The sequence below is a fragment of the Pholcus phalangioides genome, unplaced genomic scaffold (assembly GCF_987345545.1).
Source record: "Pholcus phalangioides strain wild (caught in Gottingen) unplaced genomic scaffold, Ppha-v1.0 ptg000014l_1, whole genome shotgun sequence".
Classification (NCBI taxonomy): Eukaryota; Metazoa; Arthropoda; class Arachnida; order Araneae; family Pholcidae; genus Pholcus; species Pholcus phalangioides.
The window spans coordinates 25388462-25415871 of NW_028301607.1; the positions used below are offsets into that span (position 1 = coordinate 25388462).

Below are 27410 nucleotides of genomic sequence, written 5' to 3' on the forward strand. Positions count from 1 at the left end.
ACAGCACGCTAATTACCAATATTAGTATTGAATGATTTGTTTGCAAATAAGCAATTAGATCTTGTATTGTGGCACTTAATACTGAAACATATTTTGTTAAGAATGGGTATGCAATCAATTTTGCTGGTGAACAGTTTCTTGAAAAAATATCGAGCAAGAACTCTCTGGATTGTGTAAACTAAAGCCATTCAAACTATTTCATAGATGAGTGGCAGATAGAATATTGTTATAAGGACCATGTTTTTTGAAATATAAATACCTTAAAAAATTGTTTTGAATAATTTCAAGACTCATAATGGCACAGAACAAAGATTTCTAATGTGATCAGCAAAGTTAAAATTGGTACTATAAATAATGCCCAAATTGGTTGCAGAGGTTCTTCTAAGCAATTGGCTATTATTAATGCTATACATAAAAAGATTAGATTCTTTTTGTGAGTGAATGAAAGAACAAAACATTTATCAATATTGAGATTGAGTCTATTAAGTAAATACCATTTGTGAAGTAAACAGTGGCGTAGCTGGGGGGGGGGGAGCAGAGGGAGCGATTGCTCCCCCAATCAAAATTTTGCCTACATTGGTGCCTATTTTTCTAAATAACTTTTGATCTTTAAAAAAACTTGAAAAATATTGACTTTTTCATTTTATACCTTCATTGACGATTCATGTGATGAGTAAGGAACAAAATCTACATTTATATTTGTGCCTCTTACAGTTTCACAGTGATTGGGTTTGTACTAATCCGTAAGAGAAGAAGGAAAAAAAGAAAGAGTAGGCTTTCATTACCATTTTTGACAATTGCTCTCAAGCTCTTCATCTGGAAGCATGTTCAGATCAGCCTCTGTTCCCCCACCTTTATTAAAGGGCAGAATCTTACCCGCTTCTAGCTCTAACTTTTTCCTATTGCTATTGGTCGTTCTCTGTAGAGCTCCTTGAAATACCTTTCATAGGTATGAGGATATGGTGTTCATGAAATGTTCATTCTGTTCTGAAGGGCCACCAAGAGCTTTGACTAAGGCACTTAGTCAGTGTATAGGGTAGTGTCAAAGACTAAGAAAAGGTGGAAAACAGATATAAGCTTTTGAGTCGTAAAAAACCCAAGATTTTGGGGCACAAAAGGGGGTTCTGGAAGAGTTTTTCTTAAAGGTGGGTAAATAAAAAATCTATAATCTTGAGTCAATAGCACTCTGATATGTAGAAAATGGAGAGGAAGTTAGTCTTCTATGTTTGTATGGCAATATATTGTACTACATTATATATGGGGATAGTGCATAGAGTTTTATGTTAAAATAAGACTTTTTCAGAAACATTATTTTTTTTATGGTGTAGTTTCTCTTTTCTATGTTTGTTTCATAATTATGCATATACAGCAGTGTGCCGAATCGTATCTCTTCTCCAATTAATCCCAGTATTTCTTAAACTTTTGGCATCCGTGGCCCCCCCCCCCCCGACTTCATCATTTATCCGTGACTGCCCAGAATAGCCTGACGCAGGGATTCTCGAACTTTTTCCTCCCGAGATGCCCCTTTCCGCTATTCAATGCTTATCCGCGAGCTCCACCTGCTCCCTAAAGCTGTTTAACAAAAAATATTTTCGAAAAACCTTTGTCAGGGTCACCGCTCCATGGTGCCTCTGGCGAAGATTGGTGGCGCACCAGGGTGTTGTGGTGCACAGTTTGAGAACCCATTGGTCTAATGTAAGAAAAACCCACTATAACGAACTGAATAAGCACACATCAATACACCAACACGTTGAGACGCCCTTAAAAAAAAAGGGTGGCGATGAGCCACAAGCGCACACACTGAGAATCTGTTGAATATTTCCGAAATAAAATAATAAAAATTCACTATATATACTCATCACTTCTTAAAGCAGAATTCCGGGTGTTATTTGTTTTTTTATTTCCCACAACAACACATAGGTGGTCTACGCAGAGTCGTCTTACAGGCATCAAAGGGACTTTTCTAAGGCCCTTTACCTGTTCAAAAAGGTCTGCCTAACAGATCACTCTTGAAAATTTTAACTGGATCTCATCTTCATGAAGTCTTTTTTGCACTTGAGGCACCTGGACCGGGGCTGGAATTGTCCATGTATTACGAGGAAAGTTTAAAAGTAACTGAAGATACATACGTATACTCTATTTCAGAAAAACAAAAAGTGTCCACGAAACGTTGAGTCTGCTCTTAAAAGATTATCTAGTGTTTTTTCAATTATCACTTATCCGAGGGCTTATACAATACTTTCTAATATGAACTATGGTGTCGTGAGGTTTGTCAGCACTTACTCGAATGCCCCCTGGTCAAATTACAAGGGGAAAAATCCAGGAACTTATTTGTCCAGGGGATTCTCAAACTGTGCGTTACTAACTTTTGTCGGGGGCACCGCGGAGCATCCCGAAGGTTTTTCAGAGATTCTTTGTTAAACTTCTCTGGGGAGCCGCGTACAAGCATTGATTAAAGTAACGGTTCACCGCAGATGGAAAAAGTTTGAGAACCCGTGCGCTAGTCTGTACCATTCATCACTCTACATACTGTATTTCCATTCTTCTCTGATTTGTTATAAAACACATCGCATGAATTTATTTCACTAGAAATAAATATACATATACTATGCGCAATGCCTTTTTAAGTTTTTCAACTTCGAGCTGAACTCCCCTTTAAATAGTATGTCCAAAGAAAGCCGGTAAATAATAAAACATAAAAAATATTTCAATCAATTCATACACCTGCCACTTTCACTTCGATTCAGAAGATGAGCAGTTGCATTGCAAACACGCCTCAGAGATACTTAAATAGATTACAGACACATTCCACAATTTCTGGCGCACACTAATTTGTTTGAAGCAGTAGTTCCTAAACCTGTCTGGATTCAGGCCACCCTCCGCTTGTGCGTCTGCAATCTAGTAGTATGTGATAACCACTGTGATCATGTGGGCATCAAGATGGATTGATTCATCCCGGTTTGAGTTCCACTAGTGGCACAGTGGCAGTTGACTGAAGAGAGTTGAATTTCTAGGTGCGAATGCTAACCGATCTTTCGTTTGGAAAGCCTTCCTGCAGAGAGCAGGCACGCTTTCACCGTGGTATTTGCATAACACGAAACTTCAGGCATCTGTTAGTTTTACTTCTAATATGGAAGACGGCAAAACCTCTCGAACTGAAACCATGCATAACTATGACATCATATATACGTTATGGTCCCGCATAATACAAGAACTTTCCGGCATACATTAATTTGTTACAAATTCGGTAAGAGAAATGTCTTTCTACGATTGAGTATAGAAGTAGTGTACATGTGATACGTGCTTACGATAAGAGTGTAACATGATAAAAGCGATTAAATGGAAAAGCATGAAGATTTCTCTGTACTTTCATATCTTGGAATAATTTTAGAGAAAGAGAAAATATATATTTTTTCCTTTGTATTTTATTCTCTTATCATTTTTTATATTTTAATCTAAATTTTTTTCCAACTACCTGTTAGGGTGATTTCCCAGTTGTTTTTGGTGTTTGCATTTGTATAAATACACAAAACATAAAATGAAATTTACATTTCTTTTTAATTAATTAAAAAATTAAAATACATTAGTCAATTGAAAGGTAATTAAGTTAATTTGAAAAATAACATCAACTGAAAACAAAATAAATTTGATTTTTATAAATTGGGAAAATTTAAAGTTCTTTCCACTAATGCATAATTTTAAGTTTGTGCCTTAAGCACGAACAAAAAATGGCGCCTTTCACAATTTCGCTCCCCCACAGACCAAAACCTGGCTACGCCACTGGAAGTAAAGACGGACGTTATAGTGACGGACTCGCGATGCGAGGATCCGGGTTCGAACCCCACAGTGATGGTCGGCTGAAGTTGGTTTTCTGTGGTTCCCAACTTCAAGGCGCAAATGCGAGCCGATCTCCCCATTAAAAAGTCTCGCCACAGAGAGCAACAGTCCTACAACGATAAATCATTCAATCATAACACTTCACTCATAGTTAGAAAAACTGGTGGCAGATGGCAGCACTACACATTACAGGCATTACAGAGAAACAAAAAAAAACTTCACGTCAGGTTTCACTACACGTACACGCACATTCCCGCATGTACCGATTCGTTGGGGGTTCCGCGGGGGGGGGGGGGCTGGGTGCATGTGTGTTGTAGCAGTAGTAGGTAGGGCTCGGGGATCCATGATGTTCTTAAGTCAGCCATCTCGTTGGGCAATCTGCCTGTTGTGGCGTTGTATTCGTATTTGTATTTGCATAACTCATTTTGTAGGCAATAACATACATCAATACAATCAATACTACCCCCCCCTTAAGCCAAGATAGCGTTATTTTGCCGGAAAAAACTTAACCCCCCCCCCCCCCCGAGAAAATTCTGCACGTGTCTATGTATAAATTTACATCATCATCCCCTCGGACTTTCAAGTCTATGATCAGACTATGGAAAAGGGGTTAATTCAAACAAATAATTTTGGTATAAATTACAATGTAAAGTTAGTCGTTTCTAGCAAAAGGGAACATATATCCACTTTGTTCATGCATTTCTGTGTTTTTCATTCAAAAGGGAACATAATAAATAGAGATGTGAGGTGAGAATATTCTCGTGGATGTAAAAATTGGAGAATAATCAAGAATATTCATTTTTCTTTTAAATAATTTAAATTTTTTTACTAATTTTATTTATATTGTGAAATATAAATCAGTTTTCATTGCCTGAAACATTTACGACAAAACAATTTTTGGTGTAATCATAATCACCCCCAATGACAACTTTAGTTTGAGAATATTCTCAGAATATATTCTCCAGATCATGATGAGAGGTTTTAAAAGTTTGGTTATATAAAGATTTTAGAAACCTTCATATTAAAACCTTGAAAAATTATTTTAAAATTAGATAAATTTTCAGACATAAGTTCACAACAAAAGAAATTAAATCAAAGTTGATTGATAAAGGAAGCAATTATTATACAATCACCTTCATTCTAAGAAGATACAGAACTGTTGTTTTTTTCAATGCACATACACTTGATTCTATATCACTCACATTTCTTTAAAAGTTGTTTAATTCAGCCCTGTTAGTTTAATTTTCTTGCTTTCAAACTTTAATATTGTGGTCTACAAACTTCAATATACGCATCTTCTTGACGGGAAGAGAGACAGGGACAGAGAAATATTCTTGAGAATATTCTCTCAAAGGACTACTATTATAAATTACTAGAGAATATTCTTATCAAAAATAATGATTATTATTCTCAAGTTATTTATCATGATTATTTATTATAATACATGTTATTACATATATTATTGATAATACTCTCTGGAAAAATTTCAGTAACTGAAGAATTTTCTCTCATCTAGGAGAATATTCGAGAATATTCTCTGGAAGGACTATTATTAAAAACTTAAGAATAATTCTTATTATTTTCTATAAGAATATTCCCCAGTAATTTATGAAAGTAGTCCTTCCAGAGAATATTCTCAAGGATATTATATGTAACTATATTATAAATAAGAGGAAAATATTCTCATCAAGAACTTAAAAGAATATTCTGAAGTTATTTATAATAGTAGTCCTAGCAGAAAATATTCTCAAATATTCTCCTGGATGAGAATATTCTCTGAAAGATTATTCTCGAGAATTTTACATCTCTAATTTTGTTCATTCATGGATAGTGAAATGGATTGAGTCCTGTCATCATAATTCAAAAAGTGTTGTTAGTGGAGATATCCGGTAATGGGAGTGTCCATTATGGGAGGTTGCACTATAGAATAATCATGTTTTTTATGTTCAAGTAAGAAAACTAAGAGGGGGAACCTTATTTGTGTGGATAGGTGAAACCTTCTGAAATCAACGCGAAGTGTAGAAATTTTCAATTTTTGAGACAACCAGTTTCAATTTTGATCAAAATGTAACATTTGCAAAATTTAAATGCAGATAACTCCATTGAATGTTGATCAAGAAACATAATATTTAGATATTCTTATACCACTCCTGTATGCTACCTGCTAAGCTACTTCCTATTATTGTGAAGCAGCCCATTCTGGAAATAAAAAGGTTTTTTACTTCTGATGCAAATTTAGTTTTTGTGGAAATGTTTCCTTTTGAAAATATTAAGCTCCTCATATGATGATCAATTCAAGCTTTTTTAATTATTCTTTAGCCCTGAGGTGTTGGCTACACTGACCACCGATGTTGGCAGAATTCTTAGCAAGCTCCACCAGTTGCAGCCAAAAGGAGATCTCAACTTAGTAACCGGCATTCGTATTGCCCATGTAAGTACACCTTTTTTGTGTTTTTTTAAATATGAATGTCGTTTAGCATATTTGAATGTGTTGTGGGGTCTCCTTTTTTATCTGAGTTCATATTATCACTGGAAAAATCAAGATAAACAAAAGCAAAGCCATTCCTGTAAGTTAAGCTTTCTAGAATGCTTAACTGCATACACATCTATAGTCTGTACTATAACTATAGTTCTGGTCTCAGAGTGAATATTATAAGTTTTACCAGGGCTGGAAAAATTGAAAAAAAAAAAATCTAGGTGTCAGAAAAAATTTTTAGGCACCGAAATAAATTTTTACCCGGAGGAAAAGGTCCAAACTAATGGGTTTTTTAAACTTCTTATAGCATAGTGACCCTCTTTCATGCTGGCAGATATACTGTTATAAATTCCATACATTTTGTGCTGCTCTGAGCCTGCAATTTAGTAGCTACGCAAAGAAAATTTTAGGTGCCAATACCAATTTTTTAGTTGCCATGGCAACCTGGGGCTTGTCCATCCCTGAGTTTTTACCAGGGTTATAAAGTGTCACACATATTGAAAAAATCTTTACTATGGCACAACTTGGAGAAAGGTTATCCACCCCTGAGTTGTACAGTTGAATCACATTGGTGCAATTATGATGAGAGATCATAGTGGTAGACTCGCATCGCAATAACCTGGGTTCAAACCCCCATCGTCGTCACAGTGGTGGTTGACTGAAATTGCTTTTCTATGGTTCCCAACTTTGAGGTGCAAATGCTGGTCGATCTTAAAACATTAAAATGTCACCCCTCAGAGAGCAACAGGCCAACAATGATACAATTATTCAATCATTTATACTTCACTCATAGTTATAAAAACTGATGCCAGATGGCGACTACACATAACAAGCATTAAACAGAAACAAACTTCACGTCAGGCTCACTACATACACATTCCAACATGTACCAATTTGTTAGAAGTTCCGCAGAGGAATGTGGACTATGTGCATGTGTGGTTTAGTAATAGTAGTTGAACCACATTAATGCAAAACCAAAAGAACTTAGGGAATATTTTCACATTAATTAAATTTCATGTCATTTTATAAAATTTTGAAATGAAGCACATTTTGACAGGAAAACATACAGGTTTCACATAAAGTAATATTTTTCACTAACGCTTTAACTGCATATTTCATACTAACTGAATGTGTTAGAAATAATACAGTTTAGTGAATCTGTGTGTGTGACATATATATATTAATTTCAACTATGTAAACATTAAATCTGTTACAATAATGATAAATAGTTGAATGTCTAAAATTTGTTGTGTGTGTTTTCTATGATTGTACTAAAAACAAGATTATTTTAAATTTTAAAATTGAGATTGTTAAAGAAAATAGGGTTTTCATTTTTTTACTGTATCATTTGCATCAATTTATGGAGCATGTTGGAATTGGTACCAATACTAAAAAAAAAGAGACAAATCTATTTTTGCAGCTGAGAAATAAAGTGTGTATCTTAGTAAATATGGAAAATACAAAGCAGATGGTCCTTGTGTGAACTGTTGAAAGGTAAAACATACAGTGAAACCTATCTAAGCCAAACATTGTATGAGATGGAAACCTATCTAAAACATAAAAATTCCTTCACATTTGGTTTGATATAGGTTTCACTTATACAGTGAAACTCTTATATAGCAATTCTTATAAGGAACTGGTGAAAAGTATCCTTATACAGGATTTTTATTTATATTAACATTGTGGGAACTGTGCGGGGACCTGAGATTAATATCATTATATAGGTAATTATCTTTATAGAGGGCATCATTATATAGGATTTTCATTGTATAGATATTCAGAAAGAAAAGCATTATTACCTACTGCAAAAGAATAAAATGACAGACAAGGCACATTGAATAAACAAAATAAATTTATTTTGTGCTCTTCAAAGTACATGTCTCTAATAGCTATCAATATCATTTACAGACTTCAAGTAATTTTAATCTAAGATGTAATGCAATCAAATTTTCTGTAGCTTGAATTTTCAATAACTCAGAGTAAAGAGCTGATCCCTTGGGAATACGTGAAGACCACGTTATTTAAAAAAAAAAAAAAAAATGTTGATTCCCTTGAGTGTTTATAGGTATATTAGTCCAACTGTATCATGTTATATTTTTCAAGTTCCAAAATTTCCTTTATATTTTCAAATTTTATATATTCCAGCTTGCACTGAAGCATCGGCAAGGAAAACATCACAAAATGAGGCTTGTTGTATTTGTGGGCAGTCCAATAGATGATGACGAAAAAGAAGTGAGTCACTTTTTCAGAAATCTAACACTGGATTGTGTAGACTTACCAAGTACATTTAACCACACTTTCTAGTGAATAATAGAATTCAGACCTGCCAACTCTCCAGATTTGGCCCGGCAATGCCGGATTTTTTAAACGTTTGCAGGGTTTTCGGATTTTAATTACATATTGTGCTGGGTTTGATGAAGAAATTGAAGAAAAATAAAAATAAAATTATTTTTTGGGTTAAATAATCAAAATATTTTTCGGTAAACGAATCTTCGAGCGCTGTTTTTTTTTCTGCAGGAATCTCCGTTATTCAAACTTACAATACCAGAATAGGGGCGCTTAAAAAACGTCGAACAATCCTGACTCCGGGGTCGGCTGTGCTCCAGGGTACCTTCATGGTGATATTTTTAAGGATGGTGACGAAATTTTGAAGCCTAGTCAAAGCCGTTCAAACCTGTTAACATAAACAGCATGCCTTAGAATCGTGCAGCCGATAGCCCTGCATTTTTTAATGGTGTGTAAAGCCGGGCTTTCCTAGGAGTAGGTTTTTGCACTGCATATGAACCGAATTGGACCATTTTGCATTGGCAAAAACGTGTTACATAATCATGTTACGCGTTTGTGTTTTCCTAGCTTGGTGCATCAGCTCAGGGTGGCTATACAGCATATGGCCCTGACATCAGCTACTCTGTCGTTTGCATGCTCCAGTTTGAAAGAGAGGGAAAGAAAATGAAGAGATCCGTAAAACGTGCGCTGTATGACGCATTTGAATCCTCCAGAAGTAGTCGGACAATCACGTCCAACTTCAAGCGCTAGTATTGCGATCTGTAGGAAGACAGACGCACTGATTTTTCGTTTTTATTGGTGAGTGAACAGCGTGTCGCACTGAGTGAATCACGTTGCGCAGCACAGAAAACCCGATCCTGGGAAAGCCAGGCACAATGGCTGGTCAAAAATATCAGTGTGTTTTCAAGAAATGTTTCACGGTAGAATTATCCTTGCCTAATCTAATCAAGGAAGGGCCAGCAGTTTGCCTTCTGTTCCATTTGTATATGTGATTTTTCTGTAGCACACCAAGGCAAAGCAGATGTCGTATAAAATGCGTTCGTACATAGAAGCACGTGGACATTTGTAAGATCGCGGAAAGTAACAAAATATTACATTTTGCTCAAAGCGGTTCCGCTTGTGATGCTGTTATCCATAGAGAGTGTTTATTTACATCATTCATTGTGGAACATAACTTATTATCTTGTGCAGAGTATGCCAGTGTGCTTTTTAAGAAAATGTTTCGAGACAGTGAAATTGCCAAAAAATATGCATGTTCAAGAATGAAAGTACATAGCTGCAATAAGTTGCGCATTGGCATTTTGCTACTTGAAAAAGCATTGAAAAATGAGAATAAAAAATGTCCTGTAATCTGCGTGAGTAAATTTTATTCCCCCTTTAGTGAAATCTTGAGAAATCTGGGGAAAGTGTTTGTGATTTTAAGAGAAAATGTTGCTTCTACTAAATGTTGCATCAATGCACAGTCTGTTATTTTATAAAAAATATACACATATTTTGCTAATTTTACATTTAATTCTTCATTTCGACTTGTAATTTCCTGAGCATAATCCGTGGAGTACGATAGGCTTGCAGGATGTTTTGAAGGAAATTGCAAGATTTTTGTAAGAAAATTACAGGACTTTTGCATTTTCAGGGTTGGCAGGTCTGCTGAATTGAATCCTTTTTTCTTTTTTTCAAAGGGGTAATTCATAGCAGCCAAGTCTCCCGAATTTTAGCTTCATCGCTCGATCTCCCGAAAAGTTCTTAAATCTCCCGAATTTTTACGAAAATCACAAAAATCCCTAATTGTCCCTAAAAAGTCCGTACTTCATTCAAAAAATCCCCGCTTATGAAAACAATCCCTAAGGAATTTCTTGTGCGGCATGAAGCCTCTTTTTTTTCCCTTTCGAAATGACGTCACACGTCATAAATGGGGAAATTCCCTTTTTAAAGAAGTTTTACAAACCCTCTGATGGTAACAAGAAAGTTGTTTGTCTTATCGTGCAGGGAAATGGCTTAGCAGCCAATAGTCCTGGATAATAATTGAAGATTATAGTGACGCGCATATGGTCAAAATTTCTTTTGTTGAAGTTACGTACGTGCGATATAACAAAGCATGAATACTGATAAGCAAAAACATATTTAATCAATTTTAAAGATACTTATTCCGTTGAATTTCCTTTCATCAAACGTTCCAGAAGAGGGCCGACTTTTCCTTTTTGTACAAGTTGTGTTACGGACATAAACATCGGTCATGGAAAGACTGCCATCATCACTCGTGAAATGAAAAAAAAAACATCAAGCAAGTGTCACAAAAAGTCAGTGTTCTTCAAAAATTGACGGTGTTTTCCTTCATCTTCCGATGATTTTGGGGTCATTCGCGCAGAATGTTTGTTCACAGCATTTCTGATTGAACACAATATTTATTTTTACATCATTGAGTTTTGGCCTCCGATTTCACTTGTTTTTTGCGTAGGAATTTTATTCCCAAGGGTTTAACTTACATGTGTGTAAAATCCCTATTTTAATTTGACTTCAGTTTTTGAGTAGGGATTTTATTCCCTACGCTTTAACTTTTATGTTTAGAAAATCCCTATTTTATTTGGAAGAATCCCTATTGTATTTATTAGGGAGTGGTTTTAGCATAAAATACGGGTTTGCGCGAAAATCTCCCGAATTTTCATTTTCAAAAGTTGGCAGCTATGGGGTAATTGTTTCTAAAGGTTAAATCATTCTGAGTCAAACTACTTATAGCCTTAAAACTAATGATAAGTTTGTGAAAATTCAAGATATAGTAGACTCTGGAATATATGGCCTAATGTGGCAGAAAGGCAGGCTGTATAACAGGAAAAACCGGATAGACTGGAGTTCTATAAAATGCTCACTTCCTACCTCCACCCATACCATCAAAAACCACCCTTTTTATAACAGAACCAGCTCCCATTCATATTTTCTGACATCTAAGTACAGGTGAGTAAATAATAAATATTTGTTACATACTGAATTAATGTATGTTTTTAAAAAATTTTACCGAAATAATGGCCCAAGAATATAATATATTGTAAATGACAAGAATGTAAATATTGGACATTTTAAGTTTTAAGACAAATTCTTTTATGTCTATCTTGATTGGAGGAAACATGAAATCAGGTGCACTGGGCAGTATGAACACATACTGTACTCTTTTAAAATAAACAAAACATAAATGTAAAACTTGAGTTTGAAATAAGATTATAATTCTTGTAAGAATCATTCTTCATTGATAAATGATAATGCAGATGTTTGAAGGTATGCCTTAGATGAGGGAGTAAAAACTCAGTTTTTTATTTTTTAAAAGACCTTGATATTGATGAACTGAGAGCTTCTTCTCCCTTTTAGCCCTCTTCTGTGACGCAGTGTCCCTTTACTTACGGTCTAACCCATGTAAAAACTAGTCAAGTTTTGAGGTGTGGCTAGCACAATGTGGGAGATTTTAATGGTTGATTTTGCATCCACACCCCAAAACTGGTTTTTGTGCAGATTGGAATCGCAAAGAATTATTATGCATTTTTTTTTTAACTTGGCCAAATGGTATAGAGACTGGATAGCCAAGAGTCTGCTGTAGTATTTGCAAATAGTTTTTACCTTTCTACAGTTGGCGCTCATTTATACAAACTAAGGAACTTGTATAATTAGTTTGTAAATGAGAAAGATGTTCAGATCAAGGGAAGACTATTGATTTTATAGGTTACGAGTCAAATGGTTGATCATATCTTGATTAATTTTGTTATTTTTATATAATTTCACTTTGCTTGTGTTTTTCTCTAATGAAAAAATTAGTAAAATATAATATGGTATTTTGTATGTGCATACACATTCACTAAATTTAGATAAATTTATAAAAGTGTGCACATTCAAAAATGAAAGCTTTTTTCTTTTTTCATGCCTATCTAGAAACATTTATAATTTTTATGATGATTTTTCAACACTCCTAAATAGCTTGTATTTTTTTAAACAGTTTATTAAAGTGGCAAAGCGATTCAAAAAAGAGAAAGTCTGTGTAGACATTGTAAACTTTGGTGAAGATGTAAGTATTTTTTTCTTATGCTTAAAATTTTTATGATTCTTGTTCTTGTAACATATCTTTTTTGCTCCAGATATGAAACTTGGAGCATCAAAGAAGGGACAAACCATTGCCAGACCTGCCAACTCTCCCAATTTAAGCGGGAGACTCCAGATTTTTCATCCTTCCTCCCGCTCTCCGGATTTGTTAAAATTTCTCCGGATTTTGGCGGAAAATTAGATTTTACGCGAGCTTTCACGTTGTCGTGGCGTCAATGATTACAGTCGTCGTTAAGGAAAACACCCATAGAGGACGGCCGTAATCATTTCCATCGAGCAGCCGTAAAAAAAGTCTGTGACCGCATTTAAGCAACTGGCAAAGACTTCGTTTTTGTAGCGTTTATCGGCAATCATTTATCAGGGGGGAAGCCCTTGGTTGCCGAAATTCCTGTATAATCGTTATTGTATTCCATTAACAGCCGCGCGGTAAACACGTTTTTTCGTCCGCAGCTTTGTAATTTGAATTTTTTTTAATCGTTTCTTCCGATTAAACATCTTCAGAAAGAAAATATAAAACTTTAAGCTATATACAGCTAAATATAAAGCTTTTAAGAATTCATATACCCAAGATTATCAATCACTGATAGCATCCACGAAAGGAAACACATACTTTATGAACAGTATGTAGATGTGATTTCTCTATTCTGCATGGGAAGACTGGCATGGAATTATATTCTTCTCAGGGGCAATGCAGAACCTGCCTTGAGGGGGGGGGGAGAGAATGTAACTTTTTCTTAATTTATTAAAAAAAAAAAATTTCGAAAAAAAATTTTATGAACTTTTTTTTTGATTGAGTCTATGAGTGTCCCCCCCCCCCTCGGGAGAATCTCCAGATTTCTGGATTTCAAAAGTTGGCACGTCTGCATTGCGAATTGATAAGAACTTCTAAACATGTTGAAAAGAGTAATTAAGCTATAAAATTTTCACTAAGGAAGCTGATTTGTATTTTGATTTTTGCGTTTTTTTTGTTTTTTTTAAAGCAGGTTATTTATTTATTGTCATGTTTGTTGCATGTTTGAGAAAAATTAATTCCAAAATTCATTGCAGGCTCTTAATACTGAGAAACTCACTTTCTTCATTAACACTTTGAATGGGAAAGAAGGTGGCGGGTAAGTCTTGTATTTGACCAGATATATGAACTTTTATTATGATTAATTCATTATAGATATTTTTTGAGTGCTCTAAGTTTTTTAAACTTTTTCGCATTAGTGTCTGCCCTACCCCTTCCCTCACTGTTATATCTAATCATTCAGTATGTCATTTATGCTGAATTCTGATTAAATAGAACAAAATGTTAATCAGACTTTCCCGTTCAAAAACTTTCAGAAGTTTTGTTTTCTTTAATTCTGTGATATAAAAACAACTTAGGTTGCAAAAGTTCAAATCCTGCAATGTAATTATTATTACATTTTGTGCGCATAATATCTAGGGGTTAAAACACAACCAAACATTTTGACAGTTATGAGTATACATGTAGATTAAGTGTCATTTTTGTAGAATCAGAAATCAAACACCACTGCATGTGAATGAGAATATTTTTCTGCCCACAATGGATTTGAATGTTTGGGCTGGTTTTTCTTCTTCTTACACTTCACTTGGAATTCGGTGTATGATTATATTTGGATCGAGTCTGACGTTAAACAATTATCAGACAAATAGAGGTTGTTGTAAAGAGAATCATGGTTTCCTTTAAATGAATTCAAGATGTTGCAGTTACTATTCAAAAAGGTGCTTTTCTACACCCACAGTACAGTGAAATTATGTTATAACGAGTACGGTTTATTATAAGTAAAAGTCCATCAACTGAGTAGCTCGCTATAACAAGTGATTGTCAAATAGCTACTGTTAAAGATACAAAAACTATTTGGCTATAGAGGATTATAAAAACAATGCTTTTGCTATAAGATTTAAGAAAAACTCTCAAAGAGGTCCATTTTTCTTTTTCCTCACCTTGAAGAATTAAATTAAAAATTCAGATTACTATCATTTATTATGACACAAGCTCTTTTTAAACTTCAAATCTATAGGGCACTTCTATCAGAAGATGCACCCAAAAATAAAATTTTTACCTCCCACTCCTTCATATTTTCAGGCTTTCCCTACTATATACATAGGAAGATTCTATTTATTTTCGTCTCTCCCAGTGACTAAGAGACCAGTGCTTATTTGACCAGACTTGCAGTTCAAAGTCATTTCGGAACGGCTGAACAAATTGTGAAAAGACTTCCCAATTAGCAGAAAAATGTATAAATATTACAAAAAAAGCAAGTCCATAAAGCCATGGATTTGAGCAGTGAGAATTTTAATTGTTTAGTCAGTCCGGTAAATCACTTTGAGAATATGAAATTCTATGCAAAAATGTCAAAGAATCAACTGCTGAGACCAAAAATCTTATACATAAATATGAAAGTATGTATGTCTGTTCTTTATACAAATCTACAGTTTTAGACCTATCGTCGCCAGATTTTGCATATACCAAACTGTACCGGAATTGAACTGTAGGTTACTTCAAAAGTTCGTCAGAGCTGGGCAAATGCTCACAATGGATGAAAAACTGTCGGGCTACAATGGTTTTGGGGACCAACAATCACTTTCGGAATGTTTACTTTGGTTACCGTGGTTCCCAACAGTGCATTTCAGACGTGTATATTAGGGTGGGTCGAAAAAAATGAAATTTTTATTTTGAAATCGCTATAGTGCAGAAAAGTTGCCTCCATTAATAAGAAGAAAAACGACGTAAAAAATTTAAAAATCGGTTGATATCTTCCGGTCGCGCATTGGACTTGAGGTTTATGGAAATTGACGAAATTGAACATTTTTCTGAAATTTTTTAATATTACTATGAAATTCTAGGATCGGCATGCTATTGTTTGTTATGCTCAATTTATGGTCCAATAAAGTAAAATAAATTAAAACATTATTAATATTTCAATGTTCATTGGTCGCGCAACGTGTTCGAAAAACAGGAATTCACCAAATTTTTGCAAGTTTCGTTGTTCAGCTCTTCGCCCGTTTTGTTAGAACAAAATGACCCGGAATTCATCACAAGGAGGTGGTTGCATATCCAGTTTCACCCACACGCAACCAAATCAACCATCTGACATAGTCGTGTGCTTATAATTTATATTATATATCAGAGCTAGTCATAAAAATTAACACGTTCAAAATATGACTTTTGGGAGAAATCATTCATAAAACTGATCTTGATAATAGCGTAGATCTGATGTACCACTTGAGCTTCTCATGTCTATATACTTTAGTTCAGGCCTCGATAACAAGTTTGATACATCTCTCCACTGTCTGAGTCCGTCAGAAAAGCCTTTCGATGCCTCTGATGTCGGAATTGATGAATGATATATCATCATCACATATTTCCCACAGCATTGGGGGGAAGGATACAACAAGCGAGTATTCCGGTTAATAATTCCAGTGTATTTGGTAGCTTTAAAGTTTTTCTTACGTAGCACGAAGTATCTAATGGTTTTTGCTTTAGAGACAGATTGTCTTGCTTTAACCCTTTATATCTGACATTGTGAAAAGTAGAATAAGAGGAAAATTATAATAAATTAAAATAAAAGCATAAATGTGATGTCAATAACAAATAGTTATCATGTAAATTATTTGGTAAGTCATTTTAGTTCTAATTAAAGAGAAACTAGAAACAAATTTACTTACCCCGGTACTTTAAAGTACTGTCTGGGTATAAAAAAAGTTAAAGTTCTTCTATATCCAAGTTCTCTCGAATTTCATCAACAATCATAGCCAACAGTAAATTTCCAGGGTGTCCAAAGAACGCATTGGATTCAACTACTGGATTGAAACAACTTTAAGTCTCTCTCTCATCAAATAAATACCGCAATTTTTGAACTGCTGTAAAAACATGTTTAGCGCGTCATTGAAATACTTGTTCTTTTTTAAGTGGAACCACACAGGCTTGTACGATTTCAAGATGAAGAGAACTTCCGGTTCCCAAAAGGATTTGGCTAACTTAAGTAGTCCTACAACCTTAGCACTCTATTGGCCGCATTTAGCCATCTAGAATGTGACAGACGACGAGCAGGACCTCGAGTTGATAAATACCCTGGAAAATGCCCTGGCTTTATTGTTTTGGATATGTCTAATAAATACAGTACTGCTGGTCTTTTCTCAGCAATATTTCGCCAATTTTCATAAACTTCAAGTCCGATGCGCGACCGGAAGATATCAACCGATTTCAAAAATTTTTATTTCGTTTTTCTTCTTATTAAAGGAGGCAACTTTCCCGCACTATAGTGATTTCAAAATAGAAATTTCATTTTTTTCTACCCTCCCTAGTGTATATGCCTTTACAATGGCTTGTCACATCTGTAATGCTGCCATTATAACAATTTATTCCTTTATAATGATCTGTCACTTTTTCAATTTTCCCAGTAATTGAAGAAAACCTGGGAAGCGCCAGATATTTTTGCTTGCCTATATACAGGGTGTCCTGCAAGTGCTAATGCAGCCTTTATCTCATCAACTGCCCATTGTGGAGGTATAGTTTCAATTTTAAAAAAATGCTTAGGCGTTTTAATAATATTCGCTGCAGAAGCTGGACATATATCACTTACAACAGAGAACAACAAAACTGGGAATGAAAATGTTCAACGCCAGCTGATGAACTCAATGCTTGTCTCAAATCATCAACACTCTGGCGTGAAGTTAAAAAATTATCATTATCCACCAACATGTGAGTTCAACTGCAAAATGACTCGGCACTGCTATCATTTTCAAATTAGTTGATCAAACTTGGCAATGGAAGAATTCCCGTAGACCCAAGAACTGGACTGATTACGTTCCCAAATGGATTTTACCAATTTTTGAACTCAGTTCAAGAACTTGGAGACAGTCTTCCCAAACATTCAACAAAATCACCAAAACCATGAGTGACTGTGAGAGAGTGATTCTGGCACCGGAAAATGACAGTGTGAACAAGATCAATGAAAAAAATCTTAAAAATTATTCCAGGAGACTCCACATCTTAGAAATCGGTTGACACTGTCACAGACTCAGCGCAGACAGTTCTGTATCTTGCAGAATTTCTGAACTCTTCGGATATTCCGGGTGTGCCACCACACAACTTGACCCTCAATGTCGGAGCACCTATAATGCTTTTAAGAAATTTGGAGACACAGAGACTCTGCAATGGCACCAGACTCTGTGTGAAGAAATTCCACAATTAGATCATTGAAGCAACGATTCTAACTGGATGTGCCAAAGGAGAAGACGTCTTCATTCCATGTATCCCAATTATCACTGAAGAAATGCCATTCACTTCCAAGCGATTACAGTTCCCGATTCATGTAGCTTTTGTCATGACAATCAACAAAGCGCAAGGTCAGTGGTTATCAGTGGCAGGTGTCAACCTACTTGAGCCCTGTTTTTCACACAGACAGCTGTTTGCATGTTGATAATCCCAAAAATTTGTACATCTACACACCAGATGGAAAAACAAAAATATTGTGTATCCACAAGCAATTGCCTGAAGTTTTTAATTAAAATATTTAAAAATAAAAGTAATTTTTTTCTTGATGCAGAAATTTTTTTTGATTAAGAAATAATAAGCTATACGTATATAATTTTTTCGGGGCAGGCAACGTCGCCAGGTGATGAATCTGTTCATTCACTCAGATTAGAACAAAAGGAGCTAAAAGATTATTATAATGCAGATGAGCTATATTGCAGGAATTTTCTAAAATTTATTACCTAACCAGGGGTGGGTTTTTTATGTCAAACTGGTGTGAACCATCTATAACTGTGAAAAACCTAACTAAATGCTTTTGTATAATACTTTGAACTAGGGTTGGGGTTTTGGACAGGACATGTGGGAAAAACTGTTTAAAATTGTCCAAAAGTGTCTTAAACTGTCCAAAACCTCCAAGTTTTAAAATGTTATGTGGAAACCTTTGGTTTTTTTGGTTTCCTTTCCATGATACTAACATTAAAAATAATACTAGCAGAAAATAAAACTAACTAAATCTAAAATATTTCAAAAAGATGTCATTGGGTTTTTTTCCTAAGTTAATTGTTTCACCAAATTTATGATTTTAGGCTGGAAATCTGATAGTAAATCAATATCACTCTGATATAACTGTTTAAATAAACACTGTTTTCAATTTTTTTAGTTTGTTGTAAATGTTATTTATACTTCACATCATATTTTTCATGTATGATTATGAAGCAGGTTCTGTATTTAGGACCGTGCTTGTACAAAACCCTGCCGAATCTGTCCAAACATTTATCGTTAAAAAATACATTATATTGAAGGTATCAAATACACATAGCCACAGTTATAATCATTACATTATTGTGAAACGAAACAAATATTTTTTATTAAATACCAATATAATGATGTGAATAAATATCAATGGTGTAGTGTTTATTTAATGCAAATTGTTCTATTTTGACTTTTCAAACTTTTTCTTTAAGTTTTCAAGTGAACTTTCTATTTTACATTCTCAATTTTCAAAAACTAATTATAAATAAAGGAAAATATCCGAAGAAAATGAGGCCACTATGTGGCACTTACACATGACTAACAGAACACAATTTCACAAACACTGATTACACCTACATGATGATAAAAGACCCAAAATTTTTGTTAAAATTAAATTGTTCTTATGAGGAATGTTCTTATTGTTATCTAGAAGCTAATATTTCACCAGATAAATTCAAGCTATAATTACAATTCTATCACATGGAGACAGCAATAAGAAAAACACTGGAAGAAATCTTATCAAAAGACTGTCTTTAACACATTGTTTTTTTATTTTTGTGTCCCCCAAGTTATGCATCAATTGACAATATTTTCAAATTTTGTTACCTTAGAAATCATCTTAGCACAGATAACGCAGCTAAATTAGTTAGGCCTATGTGTTATCAAATGTTAAAAGACGCAGCTGCGCTTGATTATTACTGTTTGATTATTATGTACGTTTAATTTCATTCTGTAGTCACATATCTCTTGCTTTTTCTAATTTTCATGTGACAAATTTCTATCCCATTCTTGTATCTTTCATGTTTCTATAAATCTAATATTTAACTTCAAGACAGTTCAGTTTTCAATTGTTTAATAACCTGATATCAGTCATACAACCCTTTGCACATACTGTTTTGAATTTCAAAATTTTATTATATTTAATATAATTTAAATAATATAATATAATTTAAATAATATAATATAATTTAAGTAATATAATATAATTTAAATAATATAATATAATTTAAGTAATATAATTTAAATAATATAATTTAAATAATATAATTTAAATAATATAATTTAAATAATATAATATAATTTAAATAATATAATATAATTTAAATAATATAATATAATTTAAATAATATAAAGTTTATTTGATTATAGAAGTTACCTCTTCATCAAATTGCAAAGTTTTCACTTATAGTTATAAATAGGAGGTTTTGGACAGTACGGTAAAAACCACGGTATTTACCGTATTGTCCAAAACCTTGCCAACCCTGCTTTGAACCCAATAGGTATATAAAAGTTAGTATACTATAGTTCATATAACAAGATAAAAAACTTAATTTTTTGTATGTTACAATGTTTTATTTTTAAACATTAATTTATTACAATAATTAAAACAAAATATTAATTATAATTTGCAATTTTGAATTTTCCAACATAAAAAGAGTCAAGAGCATATAAAATTTTATTTTATAAAATATAATTTTATATGTTCTTGACTTTTTCTTTTATGTTGGAAAATTCAAAATTATATTTTATATGTTCAAATAACCATAAAATTCAATTCATTCATTGAACTCATAACCTCTGTTCAATTTGCTAAGTGAAATAAAGCTGTTTGTTCAAAATATGTGTGATAAAACATCAGGTTAGGTTTTGATTTCAGTCAAGAAATATGAAAAAGGAAAGTGCTTTTATTCATTCGTTCCCCCCCCCCCCCCCTGTTAAAGTGAATGCTTGTTGGCAACTCAGTATCACATGTATGGTGCAGGTTTCTCAATTCACTTGATGTACAATCAAAGAGTCATTGAGACATGATTCTATGACATCAACAAATTCTATTGACAAGATTTTTTCTTGCACAATTGGTAGAAGTATTTTTGATTTGCATAATGTTGCTTATAATGATTTATACATTTTTATTCTTTCACAGATTTAATGAGTTTTGATGAAAAAACTAGAAATTTTTAATACGAAAAGAAGTCTAAACCTTAACAATATTTATGTTGGTAAAATATCTGTTATTATTTTGAATCAGCAATTAAGGCATAGAATTCAAGACTTTACATGAAAAATAATTTGTTTTTTAATCGGGAACCCCAGTGTCACATTGTAATGTGACCTAGTGTCGCATTGAAAATACTTAGTGCAATTGTATATCTAAGTTTAGCTCCCTATATTTTTCTGCCCTGTATCTAGGGATTAAGTTTAAGTCTATATTTACCCAAAGATCTTTTATATTTCTTTTAATCACACAATCTTTACCACATATCAATAACATGCCTACCATACCACGTTACTTTTTCTCCAATATCATTAAAGTTATGTAAAGGAAAAACAAAATTTAAAAAAAGCATGTATATTGTCCAAAATAATTCTCTCGAGAGTATAAAATTATTTTACAATCATATTAAATATTTATTCTTTGTATAGCATAATTATTTACATGCAATTAATGTGTGTATTTCCAATGGGAATTTGTGTATTGAAAAACAATATTTAAGATTTTTGACGTGACAGTTTAAACCAGTGATTCCCAACATTGGCATTAATGCCCCCTGCAGGTGATGGAATGTTCCAGGGGGCGGTAGAAGCTACAGGTATAACATAGGATCCTATGGGTTAGATTGCGTTGGGGGGCAATGAAAAAAAATTTTCTGAAGGGGAGGGGCAAAAAAAATGTTGGGAAACTGTGGTTTAAACTTTAAACCATCAAAAACCAGCCAACCCTGAACCTAACAGAGCAAAGAATTAAAATTTGTTTAAAAGGATAATTCTGTTATAATAAAAATTTTCGCCTCTGTGAGCTTTTGTTATAATGGACTTTTATTGTATATACTTTTGCACATGGGGGGTAAAGATTTATTTAAAACCTGGGTTTTTTTAGAGACCCAGGGAAAATAATGTGACATCACAATAGTTTGTTGGTTAATGAAATACTTTATGGCTTGCATCCCTAGTTAAGACCATGGCACCCTGCAAAGGTGGGGCTCCAGCCTTAGGGCCCAGGATGATTCTCATCTTTTGTTTCTTCCCGCTATACATTGACTATAGAGAGACCCATGAAAAGTCTTTCCTGGGGCCCTGTTCCAGGATGTGAGGGTCATGGTTAAGGCCCACTACTATGAACACAAAATAAACTTTTTGTTTTTGGTAAATAATACTTTTTTGAATGGTATTCAGACCTGCCAACTCTCCCAATTTAGGCGGGAGACTCCGGATTTTTCATTCTTCCTCCCGCTCTCCAGATTTGTTAAAATTTCTCCGGATTTTGGCGGAAAATTAGATTTTACGCGAGCTTTCACGTTGTCGTGGCGTCAATGATTACCATCGTCATTAAGGAAAACACCCATAGAGGACAGCCGTAGTCATTTCCATCGAGCAGCCGTAAAAAAAGTCTCTCTGACCACATTTAAGCAACTGGCAAAGACTTTGTTTTCGTAGCGTTTATCGGCAATCATTTATCAGGGGCATGACCTTGGTTGCCGAAATTCCTGTATAATCATTATTGTATTCCACAGCTGTGTGGTAAACACGTTTTTTCGTCCGCAGCTTTGTAATTTGAATTTTTTTTAATCGTTTCTTCCGATTAAACATCTTCAGAAAGAAAATATAAAACTTTAAGCTATATACAGCTAAATATAAAGCTTTTAAGAATTCATATACCCAAGATTATCAATCACTGATAGCATCCACAAAAGGAAACGCATACTTTATAAACAGTATGTAGATGTGATTTCTCTATTCCGCATGGAAAGTCTGACATGGAATTATATTCTTCTCAGCGGCAATGGAGAACCTGCCTTGGGGGAAAGAATGAAACTTTTTCTTAATTTATTTAAAAAAAAAAAAATTCTGAAATTTTTTTTATGAACTTTTTTTTGATCGAGTCTATGAGTGTCGGGGGGGGGGGGTTTATCCCCCTCGGGAGAATCTTCGGATTTCTGGATTTCAAAAGTTGGCACGTCTGGGTATTCATTACTTATCCTTAATCTTTATTTATGGTTTAGGTCACATTTGGTAACTGTGCCACCTGGCCCACATCTGTCTGATGCTTTAGTTACTTCACCAGTTGTACAAGGAGAAGATGGAACTGGTGGTGTTGGTATTGGAGGCATGGGCTTTGAATTTGGTGTCGATCCCAATGAAGATCCAGAACTGGCACTGGTAAGTAAATGATTTCATTTTGAAAATTTTTTTATTTTTTTATTTTTATTTATTTATTTATTTTTTTGCAACTGACCAAATGTTGTTCCAAAAAATCTTCTACTTCACAATAAGTATGATGCATCGTTCGAAAACATAAATATATATTGTTCTTGATTTCAAGTTTTTAGTGAAACAGAAATATCTCCATGGAGTGCTACAATTAAGAAATTTGATTAAAATTTTGTGTTGATCTTGTTTTTTGTGCAAGTTTTTTTGCTATCTTGCAATATTTTATTGCATAAAATTCAATTTCTATGCAAACTTGTATAATTTATTTTATTTAAAAAAAAATTATTTCTTATTGAAAAGGGGGAACACAGACCTGCCAACTCTCCAGATTTAGGCGGGAGACTCCGGATTTTTCATCCTTCTTCCCACTCTCTGGATTTGTTAAAATTTCTCCAGATTTTGGCGGAAAATTATATTTTACGCGAGCTTTCACGTTATCGTTATGTCAATGACTGCCGTCATCATTAGGGAAAACACCCATAGAGGACAGCCGTAAAAAAAGTCTTATTGACCGCATTTAAGCAACTGGCAGAGATGTGACTTTGTTTACGTAGCGCTTATCAGCAATCATTTATCAGGGGAATGACCTTCGTTGCCAAAATTCCTGTATAATCATTATTGTATTCCATTAACAGCCGTGTGGTAAACACAAGTTTTTTCGTCAGCAGCTTTGTATTTTGATTGAAGTTTTTGCTTCCTCCGATTAAATATGTCTTCAGAAGAAAATATAAAACTTTAAGCTATATAAAGCCAAATATAAAGCTTTTAAGAGTTCATATACCCAAGATTATCAATCACTGATAGCATCCATGAAAGGAAACTTATGTTTTATGAACAGTATACAGCATGGAAAGATTGACATGGAATTATATTCTGCTCGGGGGGGGGGGGGCAATGCAGAACCTGCCTTGGAGGGAGGAATGGAACTTTTTCTTAATTGATGAAAAAAAAATAATTTTGGATTTTTTTTTGATCGGGTCTATGAGTGTCCGGGAGGGGGGGAAGGTACCCCCCTTCGGGAGAATCTCAGGATTTCTGGATTCCAAAAGTTGGCATGTCTGGGAACACAAAAAATTGTTTCATGTAATAGTTATTCACATAATCCTCTTCAAAACAAAAAAACCATAATGTATAAAATTATTAATATAAATCATCTAAATCTGCTTTATCACACTACTGTAACTATTGGTATGACGGATTTGGCAGAACAATTTCCCTATCTTATTTTACTTACCATCCCATGTCAGAATTTTTTTCTTATTGCCCCCTGCTAGATAGGGAAGAGGAGCTAACAAAATAAATGACATTTGGAAATGGGCACTTTAACTGGATACTTTTTCTAATGGAAGTTTGTTTCCATAAGCAATGGTTGAGAAGAAAAATTCCTGGGTAAGGACTTTTTCAGGACATGTTGTATTACATGCCATAAAAACCCGAATTTGCCTTATTATGTACCCATACAGTTATTGTGGCGAGTCTTAAAATTACTCATCTCAAGCTTGTAGTACTTTCAATAACAATAAAAATTAGGCTTTTACTAAAATTAGGAAATTTTAAATTAATTTTTTTTTAATTAAAAAAAAGCTTTCCTTAAGGCCTTTATTTTAAATGTCACAAGGAGGGGATGCTGGAGAAACACATGCATCGCTACCGATAACAATAATAAAAATACATTAAAATTTATTAATATTTTGTTTTTTTACATGGCTGCATTGGGCATGTGGTTAAAAACACATGACTGGTAAGAATTTTTGCATGTCTGGTGATAGCTTTGTCCAGCTCTGCTGTCTATTGTCTCCCACAATTGATGTAGGGACTGAGGCCGTTAAAACTTGATTGCTGCGCAACAATACTCACTAACAGTTCCTCAAAAACCTTCAAGTGTTGCCTGAACATTGATGTTTTGCTCAAACTCATGAGAAACAAGTCCTGAAAATAGATTGGATCTAACAGCATTTTATTTTTCAGGCTTTGCGAGTTTCCATGGAGGAGCAAAGACAAAGACAGGAAGAAGAAGCTCGCAGAAATGCATCAGCCGGTGGAGGTCCCGAAACCCCTGCACATCAGCCAGCCGACGGTATGTTTTTACTTTTATGTATGTGTATGGCTGCAATATACCAAGTATGGTTGATAAAATCTGTGTTGAGTAAAATCTGAGCTAAGGAATGTCATGTGGCATTTCAGATGTTTTGGTTACATCTTGGTATATCCAAACATGTATGCTGCTTGTGTTAGATTTAATTTTCCAAATCACTGGAAAAGTTTTCATTTTTACACTTTCTTCCCAGCTTCTTATTTTATCATATGAGCGAGTCAAGTTTGATCATAGAAATTGTGAATTTCAAAACTCGTAAATTAGCAATGTTGCCTAGCAAATGAAAAATTTTGCTACTCACAGTTTTGCAAATTTGATTTAATTTTTTTTCCTATTGTGACAGCTGGCAGCAATGAAGAAGCTTTACTCGAACAAGCAGTTGCAATGTCTTTGGCGACTGAGGGCTTGAATGCTGGAGGAGGAGGGATTGCCAGTGGCAATCGTACAAGTGGTGGTGCTCTTCCAGACTTGGCATCTATGACTGAAGAGGAGCAGATTGCTTATGCCATGCAGATGTCTTTGCAACAATCTCGTAAGTATCTCTTGTTTGGAAAAGATCATATTTCTTTCTTGTATGTCTTTCGGTATGAAAAATGACTATTTTGTTCTTCCGCAATTTTTTTTTTTACAATTTGATGAGATAATGTGTCAGCTAGCTAGCGATTGAATGATTGTAATCATATTTTGAATTTGATGAACGTCATTTGAATGATAGGTTTTGCATAAGTGATTATTCTCATGTTCACAACATTAATTTTGCTCCATTTAATTTTAATAAATATTTTAGGGATGGGGGTAATGTAAATGAATGGAACTTATATTATTTTATGTGGAAGAGTTATTTCCAGAGTTATAAATGACATAATTTGGTAGAGATTACAAAATTGTCATAGCACTTATAACTTTCAAGAATTAATCAATTACATAGGTCAATGTACCTTCATATTACAGTGGTGTTCTTCCAAATTGTTACACAACAGATTTTTTTATGATTAAATATCCACATGGTAGCTTCTGCGTATAAAATAGTACAAATGCCTATACATTTCAATTTGCTGATGTATAAAACTATTGCTGATTGCTTAACTATAAAATACTAGCTAGGTAATTAACTAAAATTTTCAATGAATTCACTCCGGGAAATGGCTCTGGGGAAGGTTTTTTCAGTATTTATAGGAATAAATACTATATGGTCCATATGCTTCTTCAAACTTAATTTATGCACTTTGGTGATTCAGTTCATACACAAAATTAAAGCCTTAAAAATATTAAAGAAATTTGTGTACATTTTAATAAGAGATTTTTTTTTTATCACCAACTCAAAGTACAATTCAATCAAGCAGTATTTTTTTTTTAAACTAAGAAATGATACTTCAATGATAATTTAGTCAAGGCTTGACAAATCTCAGGTGGCTTAACAAATCCACCTGTGGTTTCGTTCCAGTAGTCATAGTTTATCTGTGGCTCCCCATAACAGTCTAAAAAAAAACTTAAAAACATTGAATAGGCAGTCATCAATGTCAATAACTCATCAATAAGACCTTGCCAAAGGTTGGTGATGCACACCACACTTTGAAAAACACTGACCTACATGATGATCTCCACTGCAGTAGTGGACAAAGCATTTGCTGTAGAAATGACAACCTTAGCATTATAAGTGAGAATATTTCAATAGTGATTTCATATTGACACCAAAAATTTCCTATTTGTAATTGATAAATTGGAGTTTAAAAACTCACATAAAATTTTCAAAAATTAATGTCTGCTTAGAAAATCCTACAAAGGTCAAAATTTAAAAAAAAAAGTTTTAAAAAAATGTCCATTTAAAAAAAAAGTTGTGTCTCAAAAATTTTTGGCTGGTACTCATTTTTCTTTTTCTTTTTTTTTCCAATCAGTCAAGCCCTGCCATAAGTCTATGACATGTATTATGTTTGATGGTCATAATTGCTTTTATTTTGTTTATTATATGTTATTCAAGTCAATTTTCTACCATTGTAATATGTGTTGATCAACAATGCTTTTGTATTCCATTTGCTATTTCAGATGATGCTGAGACTCCCATGGAAACCGATGAACAAGATCAGACAAAGGTTGTAATATTCTAAAATATATGTATCCGCTCTCTGCATCAGCTGGCATGCCCTCAAACAGCGAGGGAGACCAGCATGCCAGGAAATTTGTCACAAATT

General features: G+C 33.9%; 1 protein-coding gene across 1 annotated transcript in view; it reads left to right on the plus strand.

The window, feature by feature from the left end:
- The window catches only part of Rpn10 (regulatory particle non-ATPase 10), a 37881-nt gene that overhangs the window by 6043 nt on the left and 4428 nt on the right, over nt 1–27410 (plus strand). The window contains exons 3-10 of the mRNA XM_089241997.1: nt 6157–6268; nt 8459–8545; nt 12576–12644; nt 13727–13788; nt 22919–23075; nt 25095–25203; nt 25565–25753; nt 27265–27311. Coding sequence (XP_089098123.1) covers nt 6157–6268; nt 8459–8545; nt 12576–12644; nt 13727–13788; nt 22919–23075; nt 25095–25203; nt 25565–25753; nt 27265–27311 — 832 coding nt within the window. The remainder of the gene's footprint in view (nt 1–6156; nt 6269–8458; nt 8546–12575; nt 12645–13726; nt 13789–22918; nt 23076–25094; nt 25204–25564; nt 25754–27264; nt 27312–27410) is intronic.